This window comes from Mya arenaria, chromosome 2 (genome assembly GCF_026914265.1).
Source record: "Mya arenaria isolate MELC-2E11 chromosome 2, ASM2691426v1".
Taxonomy (NCBI): domain Eukaryota; kingdom Metazoa; phylum Mollusca; class Bivalvia; order Myida; family Myidae; genus Mya; species Mya arenaria.
The window spans coordinates 35,940,325-35,962,487 of NC_069123.1; the positions used below are offsets into that span (position 1 = coordinate 35,940,325).

The 22,163-nt window shown below is 35.3% G+C and overlaps 2 protein-coding genes across 3 annotated transcripts; one reads left to right on the forward strand and one right to left on the reverse strand.

Moving 5' to 3' along the window:
• Positions 1-209: 209 nt before the first annotated feature.
• LOC128213061 (uncharacterized) lies at positions 210-10,945 on the reverse strand. The gene is made up of 9 exons (XM_052918573.1): positions 10,836-10,945; positions 8,215-8,346; positions 7,967-8,098; positions 6,625-6,710; positions 5,096-5,322; positions 4,387-4,577; positions 3,529-3,679; positions 2,819-3,066; positions 210-2,116 (listed from the first exon to the last, which is right to left on the reverse strand). Exons 1-9 carry the CDS (start codon positions 10,857-10,859, stop codon positions 1,892-1,894), a joined length of 1,416 nt encoding a protein of 471 aa, XP_052774533.1. The 5' UTR covers positions 10,860-10,945; the 3' UTR covers positions 210-1,891.
• Positions 10,946-11,564: 619 nt separating this feature from the next.
• Positions 11,565-21,685, forward strand: LOC128245871 (uncharacterized). Of its 2 annotated transcripts, XM_052964102.1 has the most exons (9): positions 11,587-11,693; positions 12,161-12,240; positions 13,507-13,573; positions 13,736-14,146; positions 15,049-15,205; positions 16,139-16,351; positions 16,620-16,714; positions 17,817-17,939; positions 20,881-21,685. In XM_052964102.1, exons 3-9 carry the CDS (start codon positions 13,514-13,516, stop codon positions 20,962-20,964), a joined length of 1,143 nt encoding a protein of 380 aa, XP_052820062.1. In that variant the 5' UTR covers positions 11,587-11,693; positions 12,161-12,240; positions 13,507-13,513; the 3' UTR covers positions 20,965-21,685. The 2 variants fall into 2 exon arrangements, with proteins under 2 accessions (XP_052820054.1, XP_052820062.1); XM_052964094.1 differs by lacking the exon at positions 12,161-12,240 and having other exon boundaries at positions 11,565-11,693.
• Positions 21,686-22,163: the final 478 nt, after the last annotated feature.

The window sequence follows — 22,163 nt, forward strand, 5'->3', positions numbered from 1 at the left end:
ATGGACACCAATACCCAGCCCATAAACATAACACTTGACACAATTTTCCATAACCTTTCACAACATCGACGTGCTATGGTTATTTTTGTAAGCCTACAAAACTTACAGGTCAACGGTTTAAATAGAACACCTAATCAACTCAATGCCATGTTTTTATCGAGTGCAATGTTCATTCGAGGTGTGGGTCGTGATACAAAACAAGACAAAAGTCCAATTCAAGCAGAGCATTTCTATTTCATAAGCAGATAATAGGGGAAAATTCTATACCTTTTTCCACAAAACAAACAAAAAGGTGTATTAATGACACTAAACTGGCGTTCAAATGGTTTCTTCCACTGGTGAGTAGTTTCTGTTTATAATTTGTTGAACATAACATAACACAATATTATTTCCACACATAACATCACGCATATAACCACTTATGAAGTTGATTATGATAGTTAAACGTATGTATGTATATATATATACACATTCATGTTTTTAATCTATATCCGAATCCTACACTAGTCAGATTTTTCCTGTAAATCGTATGGGTGTCTATATATACATTTATGTCTGGAAGTCACAAACACGGTATGCAACAACTGATAAGAATACAAGCTACATTTTCAGGCAATAAAATCACTAAGTACTAGGCTTAATCATTAACAATTGCACCTTTTCCGGGTGTTTAAAGGTCCGCCTTCTGCCACTCAACATATGCAAACTATTAGTGTCAGATTTAGCGTTGACAATGTGTCGGCCAATGTCGTTGTATTGTCAGTAAGTTAGTAAGATGACCCGATGTAAAACGTTGATGAGTAAGATTTTACTTCATGTCATCTAACTATTACATGTAACATTGTCATAATATATACTATATTCTGTCTTTTTAACGGTTATCATCTGTAGGGTTTCCTATTTCACCATTGATTAACATTTTTGAATTGACCTGCATATACAAGATATATATATAGACAAACACAATACGTTCCATCCTTTCTATAGAGAAGATACGTACAACAAGTAACAAATCAATACACATCGCTACAATGTCAATTAATGCATTTCCATATGAAGGTTTGAAAACAAATACCTATGTTTAATTAGTATTCAGTTTCAGAGTTTATGGTCAATATATATCATACAGTATTTAAAATTACAATCAAAAACTCAGTTACATGAATTGTGAATGTCTAAAGGCCTCAAACCTAGTTGGTATTATTCGAAAGGGCTTTATGTGCAGTTGAAATATTAAACAAAACATCTAACTCAAATGACTTAAAATTTAATTTGGTTTTTGCATTTTTTTACATATAGGTATGCAGCACGTTATACACTTTCAAATGATACACGAATTGTATGGGGTCACCAGGCATCAAGATTATCATTGAACAATGGCTTAATAAAATGACAATATTTATGCGAAAAGCTACAGAAACAAGCAAACTTTTGTCAATATATTATCTAAATACTCAAAACCATCTCTGAATAACCTGCCAATGTTTGTCTATGTTTAAACTTTTGGTGTGCTTTTTCCTGTAGTTTTTCATATAAATATTACTTTGCGACATCATAAGAAACTACATTTACATGAAGTAATAATTTTCCTTAAAAGTAATAATAATAATATTGTTCTGCTCTTCGTTAAACCGTTTTCAAACAGCTTGAATTCATGCCTTTGCATACATTGTATTTGCTTAAACATGTTTGTATGTGTTATACAATAAACAAAACTTGGGTCGAGATACATAAGGAAAGACAATAACGATTACAAAGATTTAATATAATTAACGAAGAGGTAAAATTTGAAAATTTATTTTTGCTTCAATTTGGATTCATTTATTACGTGGAAAGGGCACCAATGTTAATTAAGCTTTAAGACTTAAATGTTGGTGAAACCTAGATTCATCTAGATGCACATATCTTCCTCTTCCGCTTCCTCGCGTGCCGCTTCAGTGGCATAGGCTTTCTCAACCTCTTGCTCCATCAACATCAGAAGTTTCGACTCTCTTGTTCTCCTATCAGCTTGCGCCATCTGGTCAATAGGTCTGGACAAGAACTCGTAGTCTCGCAGCAAACGGATATCATTGTCGCGTATGTAGACATAGCATATGCCTCCAACAAGGTTCCAGCCCTAAAAAGAGGTAAGGGAGCATTGAACATATACATACTTGAATCTGGCCAATGCACTGTCATATTCCAAAGCTGCTTGTTTAGAAAATGTTCGTTTTAATACAATATGAATGTTATTATTTACTGTATATTGTTGTGGCTTTTTCGTACGTTTACATATTAAGTATACGACTGTCTTTGAGAATATGAACGATTTCCGTAACGCAATAATTAAGGGGTGTCGAAGTAAACAATCGGTACGACAACTTTGCTGTTATTACACATGGGCTTTTAAATGACAACATATACGGATGATCTCTCTCCCCGAACATAGTTTTCTTTCTCTACAGCTGTTTCTCCTACTATATAGCGGCCGGTACTTCGTTCACAGTGTTGTTATTTATGTTCTGGGTAACAGGACAAAGTCATATGTGAAAATAGAATAATGTTTGTGACGGTGCTGTTTCACAACAACTGGTGAAACGTACTATATTTCGGCCGGCACTTCGTTCACAGTGTAGCTTTTTTATGTTCTATGTAAAACGACAAAGCGATATGTAAAATAACGAAGATGGTGCCAGGGATGCGTTTAAAAAGCAACTTCTACCGTTGCAGTCAATGACCGTCAAAATTAAACCGCATTGGTTATACCTCGGATGGAGGTAGATAATTATGAGGACTTCTTCATAATGTGTTAAATAATTCAATTGGAAACCAATAATACCTTTTCAACATCAAGAATGCAGTTTTGAACCATTCCGTTCAATTCTGCTTTCATCTCTTCTGGTGCTTCTTCTATAAAGCTTTCATCAAGACCGATAAGAATTCGTGGAAGAGTTTTGCCATTCTCAATAATATCTTGTGCAACGGCAGCCATGGATGACCAAAATTCGATAATTCTTGTCAGGATTGCATCCACCTTTCCAAGATTTTCCTGTACAACCACGAGACACTGTGGATCACCTGCGGACACTGTAAAAGGAAACAAGGTCATCATCTATTGAAGCACTTTATAATTTTATGGTTACAATAAGGGGCACAATTAAGATGATGCAAAAATAACTTAAACCACTAGTGCATTTGACTTTATTGATAAAAAGAATATCATTTGTCTACAGATAAAAAATATTGGCCTAAAAATGTGTTGTTTGTTTTCAATAAAAAACCACGACAACAAAACTTTCCCAGTTAAAAAAGCGCCAAAACAACGCTTACATTTTACACAAATCGTATGCTTCTTTTTATCGTTAAAGTTATTTTTTTAAAGAAAACAATGCTTGAAAAATAAAATAACGCACCAACGTATATTGTGTCCCTTGAATATTAACATATTTTTCAGAAAGTTATATCCTCGTGCGGGTTATACAGACTCTCAATTTGATGGATACATCGGTATATGCTTAAAGGACACATTCGTAATTCAGCTGAAATTACCATGCTGGGAACACATCTCCCTCATTTTTCGAACGTTATCAATTGCCTCCTTCTTCCGGTCGATTGTTTCCATTCTGTGTTTCTCAAGCCGTTCTCTTTCTCTGTCCACCTCATCTGACGCGTTTATATACGACTTCTCAAATGCTTTGAACTGTTAAGTATGTAAGTATATAAATACTTAATATAAGACTTTAAAAATAAAATAATGTAGAGTATAATAGATTACTGAACTATCCGGTTCGTTCCATTGGTCTTCTTCTTGAGTGTATTTATGCCTTCATCTTTGGGATTTTCAAGGCGATAAACGGAATAATCTCACTGTACCACCCAAAATCAAATAACCAAATTGGGGGAGGGGCATTAACTAATGCGGGCAGTTTAAAGAAGGGGCATAATATAGGTCGATTCCCATATTGTTTTTATGCATTATTATATTTCAAACATATAACTTTAATGATCAAAACAAAACAAAATAATATGATTTGTTTATAGTTTAAAATATATGAACCTTTATATATTTTAATTAACTTTAAAGGCGGTAATGGTTTGAAATTTGTGGCCACAAATTTATCTATTAAAAAGTGCTGAAATATCGTTACTATTGTTTTATCTGTACACAAATCAAATGTGTTTTTTTTATGTTTTGTTTGTTATCATTGCAGTCAAATGAGTCAAACATATGTATGCATTAAATTTAGAAAATGAAATCAAGCAGGTGTAACCTATATTTTAATATTGGTTCCCTTTAATTAAGTCCATAGGTATTTGGCTACTAGTTGTGTCTCTATAGGTTCGCATTGTAAAATATCTATTCCCTATTTATCAATGATTTTGTAATAAGCATCCATTTTTTCTTACCTTTGCAAGGTCATCCTTTGATTCTTTATTCTTTTTGTTGGACATGAAATTGTATATCAATTTCCCGGCAGCGTAGGCAGCTCCCGCGACAAGAGATACCGGTGTGCCGAGAGCAGCTCCTGTCAAAACGGCTGCAGCTGGAGTCCACTCCTCCTTTTCGATGTCAACCACCATTTTCTCACCTATTTTTGCTGTCGTGCAAAACGAAAATGAAACCCAATGACAATTACAAAAAGGTAAGGTTGTATACTTACATTATACTGATTCAAAACAACTACAGGGACAGTCAATATTTATGCGAAAAGCTACAGAAACAAGCTCAGTAGCAAACAGTTTAAACATAAACCCGATTGAATGGCACTGGGTAAAGCCCAAAGATATAGAATGTTTATCAAGGATTGTTCGGTACCGCCTTGGAAGCCAAGTAGCCAAGCATTTGCTACGATCGTGTCTTGTTCTTCTTTAGTGTGTTGCATTGATATAAAACCTGATTGCGTTGTATTTTGTTATTGGGGCGAAAGCATTACGAAAACGAATACTTGCAGTTATAGGCGGTTTCTATACTCAACTTAAGTTATGTATAGATCGTCCTGTGGAACATACCATAGACATGAGCTTGTCTTGGAATCCGGATTTTGACATTAGGAGAATACAATATTTGTTATAACATCAATTTGGCTCATAACATTATGTCTGAAGGTATACGTACATTTTAACCTGTATGCTTCGTCCCGTTTCTCGGATGATTTGTCAACATCCATTTTGCAGGTTTCTACAATCACTGCAGAATCTTTCGCCGCCGCCTCCGCAAGATCAGCTTGTTTCCTAGCGCTGTGCATTTCTACCTCTAGCTTGCTATGCGTGTCTTCGACCTGTTTCTTAATTGTAAAAGCCTCACTGTAGTCATCCGAAACTTGTTGCTGGATTGCCTTGTATCTAACAGACACAAATATATATTAAGTGTTTACCTTTCTAAGCGTTGCTGTATATATTTGTAGATAACAGAAATAATTATTAAACATTAAGTAAACAGCAATGTATATATAATAAAAAGGAGCAATGCTATATTTTTTATTTATGTTAGATATCCTTAAGGATTTTTTACCGAGTTAAATAACACTCTTTCATTGATGGAAATAATACATTCATTTCGAAAACTATTTTTCAGCATTATTACCTCTAAGACGCTATTTGAGTAACACTCTTACACATATAATTGTTTTGTGAGTCTTTGTATAATGAATTCATTTTTGAAGATAGACCCTTTAAATCACAGAATAAATCCAAAATTTTAAACAGCGGAATAAATGAGTAATTGTTACGAAAAATCGTTGGTATATTTCAAATTTAATTCTTTACCCTTCTTAGTTTCAAAATTCGGCGATTTCAACTTCACGAATTCATGAACTCACGGTTTCAACTTCGTAAAATTTCAATTGTGAAAATCATGATTTCGTGAAGTCATAAATTCGTGAATTTGTGAAAGGAAACACATGAAATACTGAATTTGGATTGTCACCATCGGTCATTGGTAACAGGTACTTATTTATTCAACAAGACAAAGGATAAATAGAAACAAGCCGGCGCAAAAAAAATAAAGAATAAAACCTGCATGTAAATCTTCCAAAAAAGTATTATTTACTTATTAAGTATGCATACGTTTGAAAGACATTATTGTTGATACTACAGTAACAATTCAATTTGTTTTTGTGAACACACTTTACTAGTATGAGCAAATTGAATGGGGATAAAAACGCTATACATTAATTGGAATTTATTCTTTTGAATGGCATTTGCAAAACAAACAATTCAGCTAAATGTTAGTATATTTTTTTATTTTTTAAAAAAAAACAGCCTTTGTCGCCACTCGCAAAGGGAGAATAATGCGTAGGAGATTGAGAAACATATATTTTTTGTTATAGTACCGTGTAACCTTCATCCATTTGAGGAAAAGTTGATAATTAAAATCAATATATTCAAAAAACAATATTAAGGGCCGTTATCATTTAAGACTTCGTTATCAATTGAAGTATACTTTTTTTAAAACACACTGTACTTATATTTTATCATGCAACGTGGAAAATATCAAAAGCATTCTTCTGCAGTTTATGAACAATTGCCTTGTTTTAAGACACAATGCTATGGCCAAACGGAGAGACACACAATATACATAACAACACATACAGACCACACATTTATCAAAAATATATTTATTAAAACAATATGGTAACCACAAACCCTGTTTGGAGTTTCTTCGTCTCCTCCTTCATGGCAACAGCGTTTTCTTCAATTTGTTTGAAAGCTTTTTTCATTAAAGGCTCGTTCTGAAAAATGATGTATACAACTAATAATAACAAGTTTGTAAAGTATGTATACCCCGTTAAAGCAGCCAGTTCGGTTTTTCGCAATAAATGTCTGTCTGGAAATTTAAGGTCATAGCAAACATCCCTTTAGTGAGATGGGGATTTGAGGATAGGCGGTACAGTAATTGATCAGTTCTAGAGTTATAGTTATGGTTTCCAGTAAAGCATTTTTGCATCCTAATTACAGCAGTGAGCTAGTAAAGGGTGAAGAATGTGAACAATGTCATTGCTGCTTCAAGGTCAACCAAAGTGTAACCCATATGTTTATCAAAAGGTTTAGTACCGTAGGTTCAAGCGTTCCCTTTATATTTCCCGAACAGGGTTTTTGTGATAATGTAGACTGTGACAATAAGGGAAGTGTGCATGTCTTGACCAATCTCCTTATCAAGTCTGACTACCATAGGCCAACAACATACTCAAGTTATCAATAAGACAATATTTTTTGTGTTCAAGGTCACCGCGACAGTGACATTTCACCTACAGATCTCAAAATCAATAGAGACCATATGCAGACCATAGAATCACCCTACTAAATTTAAGGACCGTTTACCAATGCATACAAGAGTGACCTTTGATATATTGACCATAAAATTAAAAAGGGTCATCTGCTGGTCATACCTGATCACCCTTCTAAATGTGAGGCCCTCGCAATATCTTTTAAACAGGGCGAAAAAGAACATTAATTTAGTTACAAGCAAATGCAGCTTATGATCATCAAAACAAGCACAAACTCATATATAAATACATAATTATTAACAATCAATAACATATTGTTTTAAATTAGCACGGTTTGGTTTACCGACGGACCGACGAATCGACAGAAGTGCGAACGGACATGTATATAGCATGTACTCCCGATTCTTCTAAGGAGCATAATGCTACTGATAAGATATATAATCTTACCTAAAACGTTTTTTTTTACAAATAAGCATGCAAATTATTCATTATAAAGCATACATGATTGCTTGATAAACACAAATGTACTTATTTCTAAAATTGTAAAGACTAATATAATTACTATCAAATTAGGTTCAAAGATTGACTTCTTACTTATCAAATGTTATAACCCTGACATCAAACACATAGCACTTCTATAAAAAGAGTTACGTTTGGATTTGCTAGCGATAGCGCCCTTGAATTTCGGTGCCTTTTTCAACAGTTGTTCAGAGCACTAATTTATAAAGAGATACTGTTTGAATTGGTTTGAGATAGTGTACCTTGAATTTCGCTGCCATTTTCAACAGTGGAACTATAGTCTTTATAATGTTTTTGGACGTAACGGCGTAGCTTTTCATCATGAATGAGGTGTCCTGGTGTCGGCTTCTAGCGTTGACTGATGCTTGGCGAACCTAATGGAAATAAAAATATAGGGCTACAAATTTAAAATATTTTACTTAATTGTCTGGTAAAAATATTCGGGGTTTTTTTATCCAGTATGTGCTATCAGCAATGATAAAATACATACCCTTTTTGCAAGGTCCGGATGATCCCCGAGCTTCATGTAGGCGAGCTCCAAACAGTTGGCCACCTCTCCCTGACTGTGAATGAGCTGATCAAGTTCATTCCTCCGAACCCTCTCGATATCTCTTGACTGGATCTGTATCAGATTAGTGTGTGCCGAATGTAGATATTTTCAGAAACTTAGCCAATGAAATTGTGTCGCACTTTATTTTATATTTTTTAGAAACAAACCCCTGTACGACGTCATGGGTAATCTTTTAAGTTGAAGAGATTTTAATCGTTGTAAGGAGTTTTCTCCACTACTTAAATATTCGAAACAACGTCAGTCAATATTTCTACGATACTACTGTAATGCGACCAAATTTCAACATATTATCAAAGCTAAAACCTCACTAGGGCTACTTGCTTTGATCATATATTGCAATAAAGTCGATACATCATTATATTTTTTTGTATTTTAACCCATGGCGTGTTCAGCAGCCCACAAAACTTTGTTATTATTTTTCACGGTCAATACTGAATTTACCTAGCTTAGGCCAAAGGCAAACTATTTAACATAAGTCAGGGTCAGTTGTTGTGATTTGCATCATACGTTCAAGTCTCTGTGCTGGTAACCACTTATCAGGGTTGTTAGAATCTACTTAAACATACCATTGATACAAAATACACAGCTTAATTTCAACAACAAATACAATACTTTTTTCCAAGTTGCTGACTAAATATACTTTCTTATGAACATGACTTATAACTAAGTTATTGTTTCTAACATAAATTGGTCTTATTGACTTTTATTATATTTTAATAAATATAATATTTTAGGAGTTTATAACTTGAGAATTAATACTATTGCATAGGTAATATAAGTAGCATAGTGATGCATTAACGGGTCTAGACACCGGATATAACAAATGTAATAAAAAATACTTTTGATGTCTACCACGAAAATCCCAGTCAATTTAAAAATAGCGTCAGTTATGTATCTATATAATCACGTGAATTTCACATCCTAAATGTACACACTATTAACCGGGAAAACATAAGCGTATTGAAAATTCTACGCTTGTCTTGTGGAAATAGTGTATAATTTGCTGGTTTATCATCTGGAATCTATCACCTTGAAGCATTGGCTGCAAATGATATACAGTTTATATAACGCCTACTGGAGACTGACCGTGCACGTAAACGAAAAATTAAGGCAGATATAAGATAAAAGGTAGTTTATAATGCACCAACTATGCAACAAACATTAACTTGAAGTGTAAAGGGCACAATTGCTTCGTATGAGTATGAACTAGAATTTAAACTTATTCGATCCGATACTGCAAAAACTGCAAAATTGGGGAAAACAATGCTGAAATATACATGAAATATACATCTTAGATATCATCTTAACAAAATGATTAAAAGTTTCAATATACACCCCCCCCCCCCCCTTACCCCAGTGCATAAAAAAACAAATCTAAGGGGTTTAATCCAATATCCTGCTCAAGGTCATGGTTGTACACACCTATAAACTAATTAACTGTGAAGTGAAATAAATTCATTTTAGCCCATTAAAAAGACAAATTTCACCAGTTTGGTAGTGATCATTAACGTATGGATGTACCATCTCAGACAATTGGCTACTGGCCATTGGTACCGTACGAAAAAGTATGTGAAATTATTTTGAAATCGGGCCAATAGTTTCTGAAAAGAAGAATTCCTGAGTTTTCCATATAGAATATATGAATGGTAGCCCCAACCGTGGTGGCCAGGGGTTTTTTTATGAATCAACATGCGGTGAAGGCTTTTAAAAGAGTGTCACATAAGGAACATCTTTTTAGAATAGGTCCAGAGGATTCTGAGGAGAAGGTATTGAGAGTTTTATTTTTCCGTATAGAAATTAAGTTTAAAGTAGCCCCGACCCCGTGGATCAACAATTTCATACAGGGTCACCTAAGGAGCATTTCTGTTAAACTATTTTAAATCGGGCCGGCAGTTTCTGAGGAAAATAATTTTTCTTCTCGGTTGCCTTGGCAACCAGAGTTCTGTTTGCAATCACTTTTATTGAAAAAGTCTTGAAGAGGACCACCAAAAACATGCATGTGAGTTTTGTTGAAATTATTCAATTGCACTTGGTGGGAGAAGAATCGAGTTAGTGTCTGCTTTATATACAGCGTGAGCGCAAATAAATAAAAGTTTGATAAAAGTTTAGGAGGAGAAGTTAGAAGGAAAATGTTGACGACGGACGGACCGACGGGACGGACGACGACGGACAATATACCTATCACAATAGCTCACGCTGGGCTCTTTGTGCTCAGATGAGCTAAAATGCAAACCACTAAAAAGGTAAAGGTTGTAAGAATGTACTTAAACAAAACAAATGGTCAAACCTTATTAGTGTAAGCTTTATCTGCTACTTAAACTACACAATAGTCTATTTTGCGGGAAGACGTTAGTAAAGTGGTAAAGAAATGAATCATTAATTAAGGTTTAGATTTACAAAAAAATGCTGTTAAATTGAGTATACGCCAGTAACTGTTTGATGTTTGTAAATAACTTAGATTAAGCAGTGTTTGATACTATTACTCCTAACATGAAATCTGTAAGCAATTATTTTAAAATAACTGGTAAAAATAAACATACCGCTGGAAAATCTAACTCCGCCATCGTTATCGTAAACTGGCTGCAGAGAGATGCGCAAGCCAATATATAGCCGAGTGAACGAGGAATTCCCAGCCCATCTCATAATAGCGCATTACATTTTCAGAAAATCGTATGATGATAAATTGGGGTTTCCGCTTTTCAAGTAAATGTCAACAAATGTTACAAGTCATCAGACTAGCTATGTTATTCGTTAGAATTTGCTGAGCTTTAATATATTATCATATATAATCTTCATTTTCATTAATTAAAATCAAAAGGTGAAACATAAATCTTAATAGTATTTGCAATTAAATGACACGCATTTCTTTTAAGGTTCGGTTCACATGATATGATTTTGCTTTGCTTATGTTTTTGCGTTCACGTTGTATGTAAAGCAGATATTAACTCGATTCTTTTCCCACCAAGTGCAATTTTTGCGTGTCCGTCTTTTTTCCAAGCACAGACGTATGTGGTCTAACCTTTAAATGCTGAGATAAAGTAAGGAATCAGTTCACTGCATAAAAAAATATATGCTAAAGCACATCTATGTTTAAGGCACCCGCTCATATTTTTGACCAAATATTTTCCAGGTAAATATATTCTGAGATATTATGTTTTAAAGGCCAAGAATGTATATTCCTTTGGTACATTTGAAGAATCCATAACATTTATTGTACCTATTTAAATTGTACCAGAGACTGCACCGCCTTGGTTGTAAGGGGGGCAATCGATGAAACCAAAACTGAATCTTCACGGAAATTATGAAACTACTTTCTTTTTCAAATTTTTTTTTTTTTGTAGCGGAGAATTGCGTTGTATTAATGCGCTGCACCATACGCTGAGGAAATTACAGATAGGGTAAGCATGATAATCAGTGTCGTGGATGTTTATATCAATAAAATTTTACGCAAGTTGAAATTAGGATAGTGCAACCTTACAGTTTCGGAGATTTGCATGTATATTGCCATTTGTAGCATAACATACACTTTTGAGTGTTTGAATCCAAGCATTCAAATGTTTTAATGATATCTTTATTAAGGTTTCCAATGTTCAATTAAGCTTGTCAGTATTCGAGCCATAGGGTATAATCTTATTGTGTTATGCCAGGTGACATGTATTTCTTGTATCGCGTGAAAGGCTACTCCTCGCTGAGTATTAAAGGGGCTGCCTCTTGTATACAATAGCGAAAAAAAAGAAAATTGTCGAAAACTGACATGAACTTGCCATCGATGTGTACAATGCATTGAAACTTATTATCTGAAGTACCACATAGTTTACAATTTATTTAAGTTTAGCAGTTATTTCGTATTTTTCCATTAAAAAAGGTTACTGGGTATGTCTACCAGGTAGAATTCATTCCTTATGCGTGATTGGCTTGTCGGTGTTATCACGTGATATTACCGAGGTAGGTGTATAGCTTAATAATGTCACACGATTAGAGTAAGCCTTCGTAGTTCAGTGAGTATGACGCTAGACTGCAATTTTGGCGACACGGGTTCGAACACGGTCTCCGACACATTTCTTTTTACATTTTGGTACTTTTTTTACAATTATGATATCAAAGCGTAACACATTCTATTAGATAATTGTCCTGAGATTCGTTACAGAAAAAAAACTTTTTTTGGTGCCAATCTGGTTTACAGTCCCTTTAATATGTAAAATACATGATTGAAATACATTACAGATAAAGCGATTGCAGTTTGTATTTTCGTTTTTATTTCAACTGAAATCGGAAGTGAAATGACCGATTTCAATGTTCCAATGTCAAAACAGAATGTTTACAAAATTTTATTGACATAATATTTACACTTTCTTTCTCAACATAATAAACCTTTTTAAATGATACCAATTTACCAGTGTGCACCAGTCATCAAAATTTCACATCATTGTACATCGGATACTTTTACTTATTTAAGCATGCTTTAAATGTCGTCCTTCACTTTCGTTATTGTTTCGCCACCTTGACGACGAAATCCGTTTTTGGAATTTCTGTGTCTTGATCTTAATCGTTATTGCTGTCTGCTTTCTGCTTTCTATTAGATAACAAACCAAAGTGTTATGCGTTGCAGTTATAGAGATGAACAAGTGATCTTGTATATTTTTTGGGGGGTTTTGTACTCAAATAATAATAAAATTATTTTTAAAATGCTTCAGAAAAAGACACTGATCAGTACAATAAACAAGAAATGCACAGCCGCTAATGATATTTTGTATGCGATAATAAGCTGTATATGCTTACATCGAAAATAAACGTTATGTTATGTTATGGTATGGTATGACTAACAAGCTTGTGCAGTTTGCTCGTATTAGGTGGAAAGTCTAAGAATACGTGTGTGTATATATGCTTAAAGGTTATCTTAATTTGCCAAATAGAGTAAGAGTATTCTTAAAAGGTCTGCGAACTTAGGAGCCATTTAATCAACCGTACGATCGTGTTTACGAATCCTTTATAAGTGTAACGATATATACTTTTAAACAAACATTTTGGCTTATAAGTTTTCTCCATGCTTAGTTTTACAAGTGAAAAATGTATTTATCTTTCTGACACTGGCTTAGTATTTAATTGAAATCCGTGTCTTTTTATGTTCGTTGATAAGATTCCCCCATAGTAAATAACCATTGAAGCTGACCTATGTTTCCACATCTTATAATGTTTTGTGTTTTTCGAAAGGTAAACTATGAACAGGCGCTACAATCGGAAACGTTCGAGCGAAAGCATCAAGATGAACTCTGATTTGGTATGTCTTCATAAGTAAACTGTTTTTGAATAATATCGAATGTATATTACTTTATAGACATTCTTTGTATTAAAATTGTCTATTTATATTTGCTTTGAAAAGAAAAAAAGGGTATTTACTATGCAAATTTTGACTTTGTCTTTTTGATATGTCTTTCTACAGAAAATAGTCAATGTCACATCAAAACTGCAGTCAGTCATAACGTGCCTGAACAATGAACCACTGATACAACGGCAGTTGGTTGGAATTGAATCGAAATGCGGAAATTTTATATCGGCGTTCAAAGCAGTGTTAAGAAACGAAGGAGGAAATCTTAACCGCGAAAAGCAGATCCTCTTGGCCACAAGATCGATTGAAACTCTTGCTATTGAGAAACCGCTTAAATCACTTCATGAAATCGGCAAAGCAACTAACAAATTGAAAGGGCAGATAGGCGATGTAGAAGTCGAGGTTGGAAATACTTTAGAAGATTGTCGGTCAAGAGTAAGAACCAAACAAAACGAGCTGTCATCGAAGAAAAATGATATCGAGAAAACTAAGGAGGTGATCAGTCTGTTGGAAAACGAAAAAAAGGTATGTATATGCCGTCTTTCTCGCCCAAAACGTTAGAATTGGCAAGGATAGTTTTCTCAACATCTCGTATTCAATGATTTTACGCATTATGCATGACAGAAAATACCTACTTTTAATGATAAAACATCACTGAATACTATTTTAAAGCTTTATTATTGCATGGGCAATTAATCGATACAATTTCTTCATTTGAGACAAAATCGTTGCGATTGATATTTTTATGCCTTAGAAATGATGTTTTATAATTGAGTTGACCCACGTAAAAGATATCGTCTGATAAGGCGTAAAGAATTGTTTGTTTCCATTAATATTTGACCTACCCATTTGTTTTCTCCTCATCCTTTCATTTTTATGCCGTTGTTTTGATTTTTTTCCTCAAAATGTGCATTTTTTTTGGTGAACATATTAAAACTTTACCATTGTATATTTAAAATGTTTAACAATAGTGAATAACCCTGGCATAGGCCTGTTTTGAATAGAATCCCGGTTTAAAAAAAAAGAAGAAAAAAATTGCCTGCTTCCCTACCAAAGTTTTTTGGAAAATGTAATACGAAACAAAGAACTTATTTTCCTAAGCGTGGTATTCCATTACACTTCATCACTGTGTGTTGCTTTAACGGAATGTGTACCGTGAGTGGCCTTCTTATAATTGTGTCGCAATTTGCGAAAACTGGGCACCGTGTGAAACTTGATAACGTCGTGCGGAAAACCACGTGTTGTTGTTGTTCTTTTTCAACACGCTAATTATTTCTAAGCCTGGCGTTGTGTTTTTTTATGTCATATACAAAATGACAGTCAAAAAAATCACCCTTAAAATATCAAAAAAATTTTTAAAGAAAAACATGAATTCTCGATGCAAATTGCGTCACATGTATTATTATTTCTTTTGTTCGTTTTAAAAGTCATTGGAGCGCGACAAAGACGATTTGCTTCAAAACGCAAATGCAAAAGAGGAAGAAGCTAGACAACTACGCAATAAAGCTGAAGGCAATAAAATTGTAGGTGCAAGTGCGGGCATAGCTGGAGGACTATTTGGCGTGGCGCTTGCACCTTTCACAGGTAAGCAATTTGTAGCAGAAAAAGAGAGAAGGTATGAATACGATGTTTCTATATATTGCAATCAGTCATGTGTGGTATGTTTGGGTTGTTTCTATGTTTATGTCTCTCGTTCAGAGCACCTCGGCCATTATCTATCGGAAACAACCTCGGATATATACAGACGGTTAACACTTATTTACATTTAACTACGCTGCAAGTAGATTGCAAGTAGATCATTATTAATTTTACCAACTCACCTTTAAAACAGTGGCCTACATTTTAAGTTGTTTTGATGGAAAGTGGCTGTGGTGTTTGATTGGGCCCAGGCCTTATGCATTTAAAGGGGATTTTTTTCTTATGACTTCTAGGCTCGTCCATGTAGTTTATTTGTATTATAACACGTTGTCGATACATGAGATTCATTGAACAGTGGCACACAAACAGGTTTAGCAGTTTCTACTATATGTATTAGTAGAAGTGTTATACTTAATTTTAGGGGAAAGGTTCATATATAATTTTGGTTAAACATGTTTTAAAAATCATGGGGTCCAAATATTGATGTGATAAACTACAGAAACAAGCTCAGTAGCCAAAAGTTTAAACATAAACCCAGTTTAATGGCACAGGGTAAACGTCAAAGACAAAGAGCACAAAAACAAAACATCACAAACACGAAACATGGAACAACAGCATAAATCTCCACAAACAACACAGTGCATGTACACTATATAAAAAACTAGTTACGAAGAAAATATATAAAGCAGGTATATTGTTAAAACTTCTTTAACAGCGAATGTGATACAAGTTATTACACAATTGCATTTACCATTCTCATGTCGTGTTACGCAAATGTCAGGTCTGGTATTTTGGAGGAAAACAGAGTTCCCGCTGGACACCAACTCATGGTGACCCTTTAACCAAATTCGCATGCATAACCAAAATATGTTATTACAGCTGGTGGCAGCTTGGTAGCCCTTGCAGCTGGAGTCGCGACTATGGCTCTTTTACTAGCAAATGCCGCCGACTTGGAAAGTGACGCTCGAATAAAAAGAGATCTTGCTTCACAAAAGGAAAACGAGGCAAAACGTGTCTCACAAACTATTCGAGATCGTGAAAGAGACTGTAGAAACAAGGAGCAAGAAGTGAGAAACATTGAAAACGAGATAAGTAAGATGTTTATTAATTTCAAAATTTGTAATTATCGTTTCATTTTTCTTCACTGTATCGAAGGTTAATTAACGAATTGTACAAACTTACTTGAGCATCAATTAAACACGGAAAGTAAACAAAACGATCAGAGATAAAAACAAAGTTGAAAAAAGGACTTGTTCGCTGGTTATGTCTGAAGTGATTCCTATCAATAATTTCCATACAGTGTAATAATAGATGCTACTGTTTGGGTTTTCTTTATTTCAAATGTATTGTTTTCGTACAGATCGTCTGACAAACGAACAAAGAAAACTGTCGGAGGTATCAAACCTTCTTTCAAATTTTGTGGGCTCTATTATGCGGCTTCAGCTAGTGTTTCAGGTAAAGCTCACCAGATTACGTTACTTCTCTCTTCGTTCGTTAGATTAAGGAAACTTTTACATGATAAAACTGCATCCATATCATGTTGTCGTTGTTTATACTTTAAAATGCGTGTAAAGACAATACAAGAAAAGACACGAAATAGACTATTGCTTCGATTTCATTCTCTGAAACAAAAAATGCACTTATATATTATTATTTTATTATTTGAAAGTGTTTAATCTGAAAAATTGTAAAATTAACGGGCGACTGAATTTCACCAAACGATACCCTGAACAATCCTATGATTATTGGTGTGTAAATTTGATAGTTCAATTCTTATATTTATGATTGGTGGAAAAATATCACATGATTGGTGTCACATAGAATGCAAAAAGTGATGTATATTCTGATAAGGTACTTTGCTGGCATGCAATCGAAGACAAAACAAAAGAGTATATTACGTAAGAAGTGGTTGCGTAATGTTTACCTGTAATATGTTCATTAAGGTAATGTGGGTTTTTTTACTATCTTTAAACACACTTTAGGCACCTTAGGCACATTGACTTCCAAGTTTTGCTGATCCGAAATCGGAAATTCGACAATTAACACATTTATTTTTAAATACTATTTGTGTAATGAAAATACATTGAAACACGTATTACACCTGTTACTATGAATTATGTATAATAGGGCGTAAAAATAAATGCGTGTTCCCATTAGCCCGACAGACCCAACTTTTTTCTACCGACCCTACACTTGTTTTTGCCGAAGTGTGGCTTTCTTTTCGTCATTTCCTTAAAATATCATTTTATATCCAAAATTTCTATAATAGCGGTACACCCTGATATAGATCGGTTTTTGTACGGTAATCCGGATTCTCAAAAACGAAAATAGAATAAAAAGTTATGCCTACCTACCGACCCTGTTCTTTTGTAGATGTTAGAAGTTTTTTGCCCTTATTAGTGACACATATTGACTTGTCTTGTTCTCGGATAGTGTTCATTGACACAGATACTTGATATCTTTAAAAATTGCATATAGACTTCAACAGAAGTCCAGAACTGTTCCCTATATAACCTGTTGATAGCATTGTTCGTGTTTTTATTATTTTTTATCGTAGAACGCTGAGGTGACATTTCGGGATACATTACAACAGACAAAAGTGCTGGAGGTTTTTGACAAAGAATGTACTAAGGAGAAGGAGTTGCTAGATATGGCGAATTCTCTTTTGGACAAAACAAAGGTTAGTCGGAATATCACTTTAGCCATTTGGTTAGGTCATTGCTTTGATGGTTGGGTGACGTCATTGAATATTCATGGACTATAGTAAGGTGAACTTACTTTCGAATGATAGGTTCAGTCAGTTAATAATATAGTCATTACATTTTAGAGGCTGTTCTCCTTATCGCTAGGGTACTGACTTGTTTATTATGTATAACTGTTTGTTGTTAAGTAGCAAAGGAACTAACGAGATAAAACTTGCACATGCCAAGCAGCCAAAACATTCAATGATTTGATACAAACACTTTCAAAACAACATAGAAATCAGCGTCAAAACATTGCTTGATAATAATCGTTCAAATTACCGCCAAAGATTATGTTTTCATGTTTTTTGAGTGTCATGTGGATGCCGTTATTACATTGTTTATTGTTGTTATGTTCAGCCTTGTAGAGTTTGAGTCCGGTAGTATTTGATTAACATCCTCTGTCATGTTGAAGGCGTTTTAATACTTTTTAGTGGTTTTCGAACATGAAATCATGAGCTGAATATGATGCATGGGTGGTTTTTCGTAGTCGTTGTGTGCGTGTGTGTTTATCTTCGGTCTTAGCCTCATGAGCTGTATATGATGCATGGGTGGTTTTTCTATGTCGTTGTGTGCGTGTGTGTTTATCTTCGGTCTTAGTCTAATGAGCTGAATATGATGCATGGGTGGTTTTTCTATGTCGTTGTGTGCGTGTGTTTTTATCTTCGGTCTTAGCCTCATGAGCTGTATATGATGCATGGGTGGTTTTTCTATGTCGTTGTGTGCGTGTATGTTTATCTTCGGTCTTAGCCTCATGAGCTGAATATGATGCATGGGTGGTTTTTCGTAGTCGTTGTGTGCGTGTGTGTTTATCTTCGGTCTTAGCCTCATGAGCTGTATATGATGCATGGGTGGTTTTTCTATGTCGTTGTGTGCGTGTATGTTTATCTTCGGTCTTAGCCTCATGAGCTGTATATGATGCATGGGTGGTTTTTCTATGTCGTTGTGTGCGTGTGTGTTTATCTTCGGTCTTAGTCTAATGAGCTGAATATGATGCATGGGTGGTTTTTCTATGTCGCTGTGTGCGTGTGTGTTTATCTTCGGTCTTAGCCTCATGAGCTGTATATGATGCATGTGTGGTTTTTCTATGTCGTTGTGTGCGTGTATGTTTATCTTCGGTCTTAGCCTCATGAGCTGTATATGATGCATGGGTGGTTTTTCTATGTCGTTGTGTGCGTGTGTGTTTATCTTCGGTCTTAGCCTCATGAGCTGTATATGATGCATGGGTGGTTTTTCTATGTCGTTGTGTGCGTGTGTGTTTATCTTCGGTCTTAGCCTCATGAGCTGTATATGATGCATGGGTGGTTTTTCTATGTCGTTGTGTGCGTGTATGTTTATCTTCGGTCTTAGCCTCATGAGCTGTATATGATGCATGGGTGGTTTTTCTATGTCGTTGTGTGCGTGTATGTTTATCTTCGGTCTTAGCCTCATGAGCTGAATATGATGCATGGGTGGTTTTTCTATGTCGTTGTGTGCGTGTGTGTTTATCTTCGGTCTTAGCCTCATGAGCTGTATATGATGCATGGGTGGTTTTTCTATGTCGTTGTGTGCGTGTATGTTTATCTTCGGTCTTAGCCTCATGAGCTGTATATGATGCATGGGTGGTTTTTCTATGTCGTTGTGTGCGTGTATGTTTATCTTCGGTCTTAGCCTCATGAGCTGTATATGATGCATGGGTGGTTTTTCTATGTCGTTGTGTGCGTGTATGTTTATCTTCGGTCTTAGCCTCATGAGCTGTATATGATGCATGGGTGGTTTTTCTATGTCGTTGTGTGCGTGTATGTTTATCTTCGGTCTTAGCCTCATGAGCTGTATATGATGCATGGGTGGTTTTTCTATGTCGTTGTGTGCGTGTGTGTTTATCTTCGGTCTTAGCCTCATGAGCTGTATATGATGCATGGGTGGTTTTTCTATGTCGTTGTGTGCGTGTGTTTTTATCTTCGGTCTTAGCCTCATGAGCTGTATATGATGCATGGGTGGTTTTTCTATGTCGTTGTGTGCGTGTGTGTTTATCTTCGGTCTTAGTCTAATGAGCTGAATATGATGCATGGGTGGTTTTTCTATGTCGTTGTGCGCGTGTGTGTTTATCTTCGGACTTAGTCTAATGAGCTGAATATGATGCATGGGTGGTTTTTCTATGTCGTTGTGCGCGTGTGTGTTTATCTTCGGACTTAGTCTAATGAGCTGAATATGATGCATGGGTGGTTTTTCTATGTCGTTGTGTGCGTGTATGTTTATCTTCGGTCTTAGCCTCATGAGCTGTATATGATGCATGGGTGGTTTTTCTATGTCGTTGTGTGCGTGTGTGTTTATCTTCGATCTTAGCCTCATGAGCTGTATATGATGCATGGGTGGTTTTTCTATGTCGCTGTGTGCGTGTGTGTTTATCTTCGGTCCTAGCCTCATGAGCTGTATATGATGCATGGGTGATTTTTCTATGTCGCTGTGTGCGTGTGTGTTTATCTTCGGTCTTAGCCTCATGAGCTGTATATGATGCATGGGTGTTTTTTCTATGTCGTTGTGTGCGTGTGTGTTTATCTTCGGTCTTAGCCTCATGAGCTGTATATGATGCATGGGTGGTTTTTCTATGTTGTTGTGTGCGTGTATGTTTATCTTCGGTCTTAGCCTCATGAGCTGTATATGATGCATGGGTGGTTTTTCTATGTCGTTGTGTGCGTGTGTGTTTATTATTCGGTCTTAGTCTAGTGAGCTGAATATGATGCATGAGCGGTCTTTCTATGTCGTTGTGTGTGAGAATGTCTTTCTATGGCCTTAACCCTGTGCCTTTTGAGAGTGTTTCCGTGGTGTTTTAGCTTCTGATCTTGTCCCTTTAGTTTGCAATCTAGAAGTGTTATAATTTAACTTATTATTCTGTTTTAGGACCGATGGAATACCATGGAAAACGAGCTTGTACAACAAGGACTGGCCTTGAAAGCCGGCGATTCCCGTCTTACTATTCTTTAAGTGGACGCTTACGAGCCAGTATAACAAAGACTGGCCCTAAAACCCGGCGATTCACGTATTACTATTCTTTGAGGGGACGCTAACGAGCTTTTACAACAAGGATTGTCTCTGAAGGCCGGCGGTTCCAATCTTACTTTTCTTGAGGTGACTCTAACGAGCTATTGCAAAAAGGACTGGTCATGGAGGCCGGTGATTCCCGTCTTACTATTCTTTGAGTGGACGCCTACTATTTGATTAGACTAACACGTTTTAGCAAAGCCACAATGTCAATCATTGTTCCATAGGTGTCCTTCAAATAGCTTGGACGCTATTATATGGCCTTTCAGCCCTATTATATTGTTTAAAAGTAATAATATGACCTTTCAATGAAAGTGTTCAACTTGAAAAAATATTTTTTTTACCTTGAACGCGCACGTCTTAAATGCAAGAAGCGTTTTCATTGTACGGACTTCAATCGACTGTTCCATTGCTGACCAATCAAATCGGCTTTAATATCGTTAATGATGTAATTAGATGGCTGTCGAATGTGATTGAAAGTGAAAGGTGATTTACAAAAAAACACATTTGATTTGGATTAATACGCGTCTGAATCAACGTTTCAGAACGGTATCGATGCATATTCAAGCTACTTTTTGTTTCGCATGCGCAAAGATTGCATTTCAGTCAATAGTAACGGGTTTTTTGTTGTTGTTGTTGTTTTTTTGTTGTTTTTTTGTTTTGTTTTTTTTTTTGGGGGGGGAGGGGGGGGGGGGCTTTTCGTTTCACAAAGAATGTTGTCCGAGAGAAAAGTACCTTCTGTTTAATGAAATGAAAGAATGGCGTCTTCACGTACAAAAGAGGTTTTTTTCGTTAAATCTAAGGTAATAGACTACAGGAGAACAAATTCTAAGGAAAGTGTTATAAAGATATGTATGACAAATTTTAAATGCCTTTGTCTCCTGAAGAATTTGCCATTATCTGCCACCGTTAAGAAGATATGTTTTATGTATTATACGTTAGCCATTGATTTTAAAATAATAATAAGTTTCTGTCTATTAAAATTTCGATAATCATTGTTAGAAAGTACTTTTTAATTGTAAATTGTGTTCGATCTTGACATTGTTTTTGTTTTCATTTATTTCAATGTTACACCATGTTATGTATATAACCCCATAATTCATATTTTAAACATTTTAGCATTATTGACGCTTTAGCACTCC

Bases quoted from the DNA above. Each gene is read 5' to 3' on its own strand.
- LOC128245871 (XM_052964094.1), top strand. From the start codon at position 13,514: ATGAACAGGCGCTACAATCGGAAACGTTCGAGCGAAAGCATCAAGATG. The intron at 14,147-15,048 runs GTATGTATATGC...TCGTTTTAAAAG, and splicing joins TGTTGGAAAACGAAAAAAAG to TCATTGGAGCGCGACAAAGA. The intron at 15,206-16,138 runs GTAAGCAATTTG...ATGTTATTACAG, and splicing joins GGCGCTTGCACCTTTCACAG to CTGGTGGCAGCTTGGTAGCC.
- LOC128213061 (XM_052918573.1), bottom strand. From the start codon at position 10,859: ATGGCGGAGTTAGATTTTCCAGCG. The intron at 6,711-7,966 runs GTACACTATCTC...ATCATTTTTCAG, and splicing joins AAATGGCAGCGAAATTCAAG to AACGAGCCTTTAATGAAAAA. The intron at 5,323-6,624 runs GTTTGTGGTTAC...TGTGTCTGTTAG, and splicing joins ACGAAGAAACTCCAAACAGG to ATACAAGGCAATCCAGCAAC.